Source organism: Chiloscyllium plagiosum, chromosome 1 (assembly GCF_004010195.1).
Source record: "Chiloscyllium plagiosum isolate BGI_BamShark_2017 chromosome 1, ASM401019v2, whole genome shotgun sequence".
NCBI lineage: Eukaryota > Metazoa > Chordata > Chondrichthyes > Orectolobiformes > Hemiscylliidae > Chiloscyllium > Chiloscyllium plagiosum.
In genome coordinates this window covers 7,371,637-7,383,057 of record NC_057710.1, presented here as the reverse complement: position 1 = coordinate 7,383,057, position 11,421 = coordinate 7,371,637, and the positions used below count along the sequence as shown (strand labels likewise).

At 46.1% G+C, this 11,421-nt stretch overlaps 1 protein-coding gene across 6 annotated transcripts in view; it reads right to left on the bottom strand.

Annotated features, from left to right (window-relative positions):
- The window catches only part of si:dkey-183c6.8 (protein O-GlcNAcase), an 82,392-nt gene that overhangs the window by 8,288 nt on the left and 62,683 nt on the right, over positions 1–11,421 (bottom strand). For 5 of the 6 annotated variants that reach the window (XM_043692331.1, XM_043692151.1, XM_043692241.1 and 2 more), the window contains 4 exons: positions 7,041–7,145; positions 4,750–4,841; positions 3,325–3,517; positions 334–493 (listed from right to left, as the gene is read on the bottom strand). In XM_043692331.1, the coding sequence (XP_043548266.1) occupies positions 334–493; positions 3,325–3,517; positions 4,750–4,841; positions 7,041–7,145 (550 nt within the window). Of the gene's footprint in view, positions 1–333; positions 494–3,324; positions 3,518–4,744; positions 4,842–7,040; positions 7,146–11,421 lie in introns of those variants that run through there. The other variant, XM_043692605.1, reaches the window with a different exon arrangement.

Below are 11,421 nucleotides of genomic sequence, written 5' to 3'. Positions count from 1 at the left end.
GGGATCAGGATGGGCGTGATGTAGGAGCAGCATTGGGAAAATTATGGAGAGCAGAGTGAGAATAATCCATGGGGCAGGATCGGAGTGTATCTGAAAGGAGGCCAGTAGTAGATCCAGGATGGAAATGATATCCAATGTGGGGTCAATCGACCCAGGAAGAGGATCAAAGCCACACGTGGTGAAGGGTCAGGGGGTCATGCAAAGACAGATAGGAGGCAGAAGTAAGAACTGTATACGGAAACGGAGAGGCAGGTTGGTTTGGTTGGGTTAGTAAAGGTACAGCAGAGGGGTTAGCCCCACTGGGGCTCTCTCTGAGATATCGAGATCACCCACCGTTAGCCTTCAGTGCAGACATGAGACAGATCACCAAATTCCGGGCTTCACTAGAATCCAGCATCTGAGGAGGAACGTTCAACTGGAGTAGTGAGGGGAAGTGATAGAGTAAGGAATCTGGGAAACTGGGCTTCTTGCTGTGGAAGAACATGATCAGCTCCTGAAAACAAAAGAAGCAAGTGTCTGTGACATTTGGAAGCCGTTGTCCCTCCTGTGTGACCGGTAATATTTATAGGAGTGAAGTACATTGTAGAGGTTCCTCCACCGACCAATCAGCACCATACTGTCTGGGTTACATCATCATCATCATCAGCTCAAATCCCTGCCCCGAGCGAAATCTGGCTGCATCGTCCAGGCTGACAATCCACTAGAACCCTGACAGACTACTGCACTGTCAGTCATCACAGTTGCAGTCTTTCTAAACTGTAATACCCACAAACAGCAATGTGACAATGACTGAGCAATCCGTTTCACTGATATTAAAAATACTGCTGATACTGGATGTCTGAAATATGAACATGCTGGAGAAATTCAACAGTTCTGGCAGCATCTGTGGAGGGAGAAACACAGTTAACGTCTTGGGTCTGACGGGACTTCTTCAGAGCTGGAGAAACTCAGCTTCTGAAGTCATATCAGACTCAAGATGTTAACTGTGTTTCTCTCTCCAAAGATGATGTCAGACCTGCTGAGTTTCCCCAACTGTTCCTGCATTTTTGAGGTTCGTTGACAGATAAATATTGGGTAGGAAACTAGGGAGAACTCGCCTAGGGCTGGGAGTTGCCCATCTGTAAAAGCCCTTGATCTCTGGTCTTTAAAGTGTCCTAACGAATCCCAGTTAAACCTCAAATCTTGACTTCAGTAAAGCCTTTGATAAGGTTCCACATGGTAGGCTGATGGAGAAAATGCAGAGACATGGAATTGAGGGTGATTTAGCAGTTTAGATTAGAAACTGGCTTTCTGAAAGAAGGCAGCGAGTGGGGATTGATGGAAAATATTCAGCCTGGAGGCCAGTTACTAGTGATGTGCCACAAGGATCTGTTTTGGGACCACTGCTGTTTGTCATTTTTATAAATGACTTAAACGCAGGCATAGGTGGATGGATTAGTAAATTTGCAGACAACATAAAGTTGGTGGAGTAGTGGATAGTTTGGAAAAATATTACAGGTTGCAGGGGGACTTGGATAAACCGCACAGTTGGGCTGAGAGGTGGCAAATACAGATAAATGTGAGGTGATGCACTTTGGGAAGAATAACAAGAAGGCAGAGTACTGGGTCAAAGGAAAGATTCTTGGTAGTGTGGATGTGCAGAGGGATCTTGAAGTTCATGTACGTAGATCCCTGAAAGTTGCCATCCAGGTAGATAGTGCTGTTAAGAAGACATACAGTGTGTTAGGTTTCATTGGTCGTGAGATTGAGTTCCGGAACCGCTGCAACTATACAAAACGCTAGTGTGGCCACACATGGAATATTGTGTACAGTTCTGGTCGCCCCATTACAGGAAGGATGTGGAAGCATTGGAAAAGGTGCAGAGGATGTTTACCAGGATGTTGCCTGGTCTGGAGGGAAGCTCTTATGAGGAAAGGCTGAGAGACTTGGGTCTGTTCTCATTGGAAAGAAGAAGGCTAAGGGGGGATTTGACAGAGACATACAAGATACAGAGGATTAGATAGGGTAGACAGTGAAAGACGTTTTCCTAGGATGATGACGTCAGCTTGTACGAGAGGGCATAACTACAAATTGAGGGGTGATAGATTTAAGACAGATGTCAGAGGCAGGTTCTTTATGCAGAGAGTGGTAAGGGTGTGGATTGCCCTACCTGCCAAAGTAGTCAACTCAGCCACATTAGGGAGATTTAAACAATCCTTGGATAAGCTGATGATGGGATAGTGTAGGGGGACGAGCTGAGAATAGTTCACAGGTCGATGCAACATCGAGGGCAGAAGGGCCTGTTCTGTGCTGTATTGTTCTATGTTCTAAACCTAGTGCTGGACTCCAACGTTACAATAGCAGACAGTTCCAAGTAACATACTTGGATAAAGGAAACAGACAGTCGGGACAAATGAATCATTTTTGGTTGGGCCAAGACTGGAACTCCCAGAGTGCTGTGACCTCAACTACTTCCAATTTATATTAATGGTTTGGATAAAAGGATCAAACATATGGTAGTTAACATTTCCTGTGACACTAAGACAGATATTCAAAACCTCTTGCAATGAAGACCAACATACTATTTGCTTTCCTAACAGCTTGCTCTCAGGGACTATAGTTGAAGGAAACCCAAGTCCCTTTGTACATCAACTTTTCCCAATCTACCACCATTCAAATAATATTCTGCCATTCCATTTCCTACTGATGTGGATTACTTCATATTTATCCATGTTATACTAAATGTGTCATGTCTTTGCCCACTCACTCAACTAGTCTCAACCTCCTTGATGCCTCATTATGACCTCCTCACCAGCCACACTGCCACCTCGTTTTATCTCGTGAGCAAACTTGTAAATATTACACTTGATTCCCTTATCCAAATTGTTGATGTATATTGTGAACGGCTGGGGCCCAACTACTGATCCCTGTGGTACCTCACTAATCACACTGCCACTCAGAAAAAGGCCTGTTTATTCCTACTGTTTCCTGTTTGCCAACCAATTGGTGACCCATGCCAATATATTACCTCCAATCCCACATGCTGTACCTTTCCACACTGATCTCTGATGTGGGACTCGGTAAGAGGTCTCACAAGGGATTTTATCTCTCACAGATTGCTGATTTTTGGAAAGCCCTTTCCCAGTGCAAAAGGGAAGCTTAGCCAGTGAGTATTGTTGAGGCTGAGCTCAATAGATTTTTGGTTGATAAAGGGGTGAAGGGTCAAGGGGAGGGGAGACAGGAAAGTGCAGTCGAGGCCACAATCAGTAGAGCCCTGGGCTAACTGAATGTTGGAGCATCCATTTTCCACTTGGCTCCATCTCTCAGAAAGCTTCGAGCGCTCACCTGTGTCGGAGTAAGGTTGTGGAGAGCCGTAGGTTTGGCGTATTTCTCCTGCATGGCAGGAAACCAAGCTGCCTCACACCCCTTCGAGAAGGAGCGGACCTCCAGGGCTCCCGCCACACAGCCGGACACCCCGTCCTCACCCTCCAGGATGAAGCAATAGTCGGGAGACAAAGCCAGGAAATGGCCCAGGAACCTGTTCGGGAGCAACCAGATCCAAACAAATTAAACCTTTCAAAAATTCTCAATATGGTCTTCCAGGATGAGGAGTGTTACCAAAGGAGAAAGAAAGATGCTGTCAGAGCTTCCTATCTTGAAGTCATCAGGACAGACACAACAATGGGATATTTCAAAGGGAACGGCAACTTATATTGCAAAAGTTAGAACGTCCGCTGACTGGTTGGCAAGGGTGGTTGAAGAGGTGCCCTGGAGATTATAGCAGGAAGCTCTTGTCCCTGATTCCTTTGTTGAACTCAAGAAGCCTGGGCATGTTCCTCTTATCAGTGCAGGGAACTCAGGAGATGAGGGGCATCAGGTATGTGGAGAGATTGAAAAGGTAGGTGTTTCACTATTCCAGTAGCAAGTACTTCCTGGGAGAATCGTCCTGGTGTAGCGTAAATGGTTTTGGGGGCTGGATTGAGAGCAGAATTCTAGAATCGGGAGGGATCTGACCCAATGACCAGCTGGTAGTGGTGAGTCACTATTTAGCACAGATTGGTGATTCTGATTGGAGCCTCCTGCTGGTGGAAGTGCCCTGTCTAATGAGGTTGCAGGGAGGACATCTCCCAGTAGCTCGCTCAGGGTCCAGGGAGGCTTCCTGTATATAATACCCCACCCTCAGAGTGCCACCTGTCAGAGGGTCGTAGTGGGGCCCCACACCACCCCTTCCAGTCCTGGTCACAACAAGGCATAGTTCTCTGAGTCATAGAGAGAGAGAGAGTGATAGACGGACAGACAGAGAGAGGGAGACAGACAGAGAGACAGAGAAAGAGACAGAAACAGAGATTCCCTCTCGGGATCTCTCCATGAGATCCCACCCACAGCAGCAGTCCTACTCTCCCATTGGATTATGAGCTTCTACAACCTCATGAGAGGTTGGGTGGGGAGACCCTGAATGGGCTTCCTGACAGCTGCTCCTCCTTGGCCAGAGGTCCCAGAGGCAGTCTGCTAACTGGCCACGTATACGAAGATGATACAGGAGTTGGACATCATTGGGAGTGGGCAACGCTACACCCAACATTCCTCAAATGGGACAATTCCACTCGGGATCTTCAAATTACACATTATTTGGAATTTTATGCTAATGACTGATATTCATCTGGGACCTCACATTGATAACAAATTTCTGAGGATATTTTATAAAGACTGTAGATTTTACATAAACTGCACAATCCTTTGGAAATGGCTGCTGGAAAGTTATTACCTCACCTGTCTCCAATGAGATCAGGATAGACATTAGCTTGATCCTTCTCCAGGAACTTGACACTGTGGAGCTCCCTGCACATGTTGTACAAAGCTTTCTGTAACGGGAAGACAGACTCCAACTTTTATAACACACCATCCTCACTGACAATGTGCATTTCAACTGTGCGCCTGACAGAGTAAAACATCACAAGTGCTCTTCACAGTTATCTCTTGCAAAGAGTTCACACTTGGCGACGTGTGGACAGTACACAGTCTGGAGCATCTTGACAGCATAAAGTCATAGAGTCATAGAGATGTACAGCATGGAAACAGACCCTTCCCAACCCAAACTAGTCCCACCTGCCAGCACCCGACCCATATCCCTCCAAACCCTTCCTATTCATATACCCATCCAAATGCCTCTTAAATGTTGCAATTGTACCAGCCTCCACCACTTCCTCCGGCAGCTCATTCCGAACATGTACCACACTCTGCGTTTCCCCTTAGGTCTCTTTTATAACTTTCCCCTCTCACCCTAAACCTATGCCCTCTAGTTCTGGACTCCCCGACCCCAGGGAAAAGACTTTGTCTATTTATCCTATCCATGCCCCTCATGATTTTATAAACCTCTAGAAGGTCACCCCTCAGCCTCCGACGCTCCAGGGAAAACAGCCCCAGCCTGTTCAGCCTCTCCCTATAGCTCAAATCCTCCAACCCTGGCAACATATTTGTAAATCTTTTCTGAACCCTTTGAAGTTTCACAACATCTTTCCGATATGAAGGAGACCAGAATTGCACGCAATATTCCAACAGTGGCCTAACCAATGTCCAGTACACCCGCAACATGACCTCCCAACTACTGTACTCAATACTCTGACCAATAAAAGAAAGCATACCAAATGCCTTCTTCACTATCCTATCTACCTGCGACTCCATTTTCAAGGAGCTATGAACCTGCACTCCAAGGTCTCTTTGTTCAGCAACACTCCCTAGGACCTTACCATTAAATGTATAAGTCCTGCTAAGATCTGCTTTCCCAAAATGCAGCACCTCGCATTTATCTGAATTAAACTCCATCTGCCACTTCTCAGCCCATTGGCCCATTTGGTCAAGATCCCATTGTAATTGGAAATAACCTTCTTCGCTGTCCACTACACCTCCAATTTTGGTGTCATCTGCAAACTTACTAAGTATACCTCCTATATTCACATCCAAATCATTTATATAAATGTTGAAAAGTAGTGGACCCAGACCGATCCTTGTGGCACTCCACTGGTCACAGGCCTCCAGTCTGAAAAACAACTCTCCACCACCACCCTCTGTCTTCTACCTTTGAGCCAGTTCTGTATTCAAATGGCTAGTTCTCCCTGTATTCCATGAGATCTAACCTTGCTAACCAGTCTTCCATGGGGAACATTGTTGAACGTCTTACTGAAGTCCATATAGATCATGTCTACCACTCTGACCTCATCAATCCTCTTTGTTACATCTTCAAAAAGCTCAATCAAGTTTATGAGACATGATTTTCCATGCACAAAGACATGTTGACTATCCCTAATCAGTCTTTGCCTTTCCAAATACATGTACATCCTGTCCCTCAGGATTCCCTCCAACAACTTGCCCACCACCGAGGTCAGGCTCACCGTTCTATAGTTCCCTGGCTTGTCTTTACCGCCCTTCTTAAACAGTGGCATCACGTTTGCCAACCTCCAATCTTCCGGCACCTCCCCTGTGATTATCGATGATACAAATATCTCAGCAAGAGGCCCAGCAATCACTTCTCTAGCTTCCCACAGAGATCTAGGGTAGACCTGATCAGGTCCTGGGGTTTACCAATTTCTCAATTTCCCTCTGACTATTGGGGGGTCTACAATACAATCCCAATCAGGTGATCATCCCTTTCTTATTTCTCAGTTCAACACAAATATATAGAGAGATCAAGAGAAATTGCAAAGCAATTCAAGAAACGAATCCCAAGACCTTTGGCTCCAGGCAGCAGAAGGCACACCGCCATGAGGGAGCTCCAGAATAGTTAAGCGGCCATGTTTTGAGTAAATGTCCTTATCAAGCACTCCCAGGACAGGGACAGCATGGGGTTAGGTATAGTGTAAAACTCCCTCAACACTGTCCCCATCAAACACTCCCAGGACAGGGACAGCATGGGGTTAGATATAATGTAAAACTCCCTCTACACTGCCCCCATCAAATCCTCCCAGGACAGGGACAGCATGGGGTTAGATACAGAGTAAAGCTCCCTCTACACTGTCCCCATCAAACACTCCCACAATCTCTGATTCCGAGTCGATGGTACCTACCTTATTCTCCTGAAGGAATGGCTGAATGGTGTAAGCCTTGAGAGTGGGGAAGAGTGGAGGAGGCTGGTTAAAGAGGTCATTGCTACTGGTTACAGGCAGCATCATCTGCAAACAAGAGCAAAATACATTCAGAACACAGGGAGAAAAGGAGGCCGCTCAGCCCCTCCAGCCATTCAATATGATCATGGCTGATCCGCATTAGAGCTGCGAGAAAGACACAAACTTCAGCTCTTTCCACAACACTACGCATCCAAAAGGTCCTGCAGTGGGGATTGACCCCACAACCTTCTGACTGTTAACTGCAAACACTATCCTACTGCGCCACTCGGAAACCTCAGAGAAAGTGAGCAGTGCAGATGCTGGAGATCAGAGTCGAGAGTGTGGTGCTGGAAAAGCATATTCCTGATGAAGAGCTTATGCTTGAAACATCAACTCTCCTCCTCGGATACTGCCTGACCAGCTGTGCTTTTCCAGCACCACACTTTCTCACTCGGAAATCTACACTGGGACTACATGTTACAGGATCAATTATCCAGAAACTGGTCTCCAAACGGAGTATACCCCTTCCGCAGTCAGAGTTGGAAATCAAGACCCATTCATCAGTAAAAGATGGGAAACAGCCAGGCACCACCTACCTTCTCCATTGATAGATGTCGACGTTTGGCGAATTTTGTTTACACTCAGGGTATATGGGCTAGGCCAGTGTTCATTGCCCATCCTCAACTGCTATGACGAATGTGTAAAATACTGACACAGAACAGCTCTGAGGGTGACTTGACCCGAAACCTTAACTCTGATTTCACTTCACCGACGCTGCTAGACCTGTTGAGCTTTTCCAGCAATTTCTGTTTTTGTTTCTGATTTTCAGCACCCGTAGTTCTTTTGTTTTTTTATGAAATACTCAGTTGGTCACATAAGTATTATGGCGTGGAGATCAGCCCATTGCGCCCCCTTGGCTATATTACCTAGTCTGCTTCTATTACCTCGTGCCAATCTCCTGCATTTCCCAGCATGCCATTGCCTTCCAGAACACACTATCCAATGCCTCCACTGAATATTTCCAGGGGGTGCATTCCAGACCTTAAGCACTCACTGGATTAAAAAAGTTGTTTCTCTTGCACAACCCTTGATTTATTTGCAGGAATTTAGGGAGACTTGCTACTTCCTGGTCAAGATGCCACGCAACAATTCGGAATTTTCCACTCGATATTCCCTTCGTCCCAACCGGAGAGGTCCCTGAAAGGGATTGTGCAGTGTAACAACCAGGTCACCTTCAGCAAAGAGGGACATTGTCCCCATTAGTACTGTACTGCTCATTGATTTTTCCTATTCATTCACAGGATGTGGTTATCGCTCGCTGATCCATTTGTCCCTGTACCTTTATAATGTCGAGCAGACACTGGGTTAAAATGAACTATTTAATTCCACTTGGTGCATCCTGAGTTACAGCTCACTGGAAAACCAGGGCTCCCCCACCCACCCCCCACCCCCATCCCCCCCACCAGAGAGAAAGCTTCTTGTCCAGGGACTATTCAGTACGCACTGCCAGAGAGCATGGAGGGGGACAATTCAACCACGAGAGGTATTCGAGAATTCTCCGAAGAGAAAACATGCCTAGCACCGTGGGCAGAAACCTGAGGATTGGGACTAATGTGAAATCAGAGCAGTGTTCCAACAATGAACTCTGAGATGAAGCCAGGTGTGGTCTGGGGTCAAGGCCCAGTGCCGACTGGAGGCAAGGTGCCAATATGGACTGGGTCAGAAGACTATTGTTCCAAACATTTGTTTTCCCCGTTTTGTAACTTATTTCTAATTCTGCAATGCTGGATTTTCTTTTGCTTCGCTCTTTTTTCCCCCCCAAGAACTCTAACTGAAGGAGCTGCAGCTAGGGACCTTTGTACCGAAGGTGGCGCTACAAGTGGCAACTTGTACACTTTTCGTCTTCCAAAGCTAATTCTAATTCAATGCTGAAGGAACAGCACCTCACTTTCCATGTAGGCGTTTTGCAGCCTCTAGGACTCAAGGTTAACAATTTCAGAGTATCATCTATATCGTCCACTTTGATTGGGACAGCACGGTGGCTCATTGGTTAGCACTACTGCCCCACAGCGCCAGGGACCTGGGTTCAATTCCAGCCTCGGACAACTGTCTGTGTGGAGTTTGCACATTCTCCACGTGTCTGCGTGGGTTTCCTCCTGGTGCTCTGGTTTCCTCCCATAATCCAAAGATGTGCAGGTTAGGTGAATTGGCCATGCTAAATTGTGTTCAGGGATGTGTAGGTTAGGTGCATTAGTCAGAGGAAACTGTAATGTGATAGGATAGAGGAATGGGTGTGGGTGGGTTACTCCTCGGAGGGTTGGCGTGGACTTGTTGGGCCAAATGGCCTGTTTCTACACTGTAAACATTCTATTATGTATGAATTAAAACCTCACCCCCAATCCCAATGTGACTTGTTTGTTCCTTGGCTTTGCTTTCAGCAGAACAGACCCTTTATTCCCCTTTTCACAACTATCATTTACACCTTTTGTACATCCCCATCGCTCCTTTACCACCATTAACAATCCCTTTGTCATGTGCTCTGGGCACTCTCACGGTCTACTCCATGCTTTCCACCTCCTCCTTTATCCACAGCATGAAAACAAAACACCAACTTTCAACCCATTTTAATTTTGAAGAGACTCGAAACATTAACTCTGCTTTCCTCTCTCTCTCTCTGTGCGGATATTGGCAGACCGACTGAGTTTCTCCAGCACTTTATTTTTTTTAAAATTTTGAATGGGAGGGCCTTGTCTTGAAACTTATTTTGAGAGTACACAAGTGGATCACACAGAGAGCCAGGATGGAATAGCCTTCCTCTGGGCTGTAACCAGTCTCCAAACAGGCCACTCCATTTCCTGATGGAAGAGGTGGCAAAGCACAAACCTCTGAGTCGGAACATTGAGGAGAGGGGGTTCAAGCCCCATTCCAGAAACATATAATCTAACCTTGGCTGAAACTCCGAGTGGGATGCTTTTGGATGAAAGAGTAAAACAAAATCCCGTCCACTCCCTCAGCTGAACGTGAAAGAGCCAACGGCCATTAATTTCGGGAAAAAAAAACAAAGTCACCTCTAACGCCCAGGATAATGTTCAACATCACAAATATTGGTCAAGAATGCATCCTCATTCCAAAAACCAAAGGAATCCTGCAGCCCCTCCTATCAACCTTCCTCCTCCGAATCAATACTGCTCAAGCAGCGGAAAAATGGTGCACTGAGAACAACCTAGCTCTCAATGTCGGCAAAACCAAGGGACTCATTACTGACTTTCGGCAGGCTGTCACTCATGCCCCCCCTACACATTAACAGCACAGAGGTGGAACGAGTGGAGAGTGTCAAGCTCCTGGGAGTGGTCATCAACAACAAGCTTTCTTGGACTCTTCATGTGGACGCACTGATTACAAAGGCCCAACAATGTCTCTTCCTCCTCAGGCAGCTGAGGAAATTTGGCATGATGGCAAATATCCTTGTCAACTTTTATAGGTGCACCATCGAGAGCATTCTGTCTGGATGTATCACTACCTGGTATGGCAACTGTACCATTCAAGATCAGAGACAGTTACAGGGAACTCGGTGAACTCAGCCCGGCCAATCACAAAGGCCAACCTCCCATCTATAGAACCCATCTACCAGGCCCGCTGTCAAGGAAAGGCCGCCAGCACTCTTAAAGATCCATCCCACCCTCGCAATGTTTTTCTACAACCTCTACCATCAGGGAGAAGGTACAGAAGCCTGAACACACGCACCAACCGCTTTCGAAACAGTTTCTACTCTACTGTTGTCAGAATACTGAATGGACTTTTAACATCTGCCTGTACCTGTGTTTTTGTTTTTGCTGCTGTTTACCTATTATTTACTATCTATGCTACATAACTCTGTGATCTGCCTGTATTGCTCGCAAGACAAAGCTTTTCACTGTGTCTCGGTACACGTGACAATAAATTCAATTCATCAAGCCATCAATGTCATACAACATACAAAAATCCCGTCATAGGAAGGCTATCAAGTCAAAGGTAAATATCATAATACATTAAGCTTCAATCTGCAATTTGAGAGGGAGATGGTACAATCGGAAGTGACAATATTTCTGTTGAATAAAGGAACTATGGAGCTATGAGGGAGGAGCTGGCCAAAGTTCAATGGTGCAATACCTCAGCAGGGATGACAGTGGAGGAACAATGGCGGATATTTTTGTGTATAATGCAGAAGCTGCAGGATCAGTTCATTCCAAAAAGGAAGAAAGATCCCAGGAGGAGGCATGGGCGGCCGTGGCTGACGAGGGAAGTTAAGAAACATATAAAGTTAAAAGAGAAAAAGTATAACATAGCAAAGATAAGTGGGAAA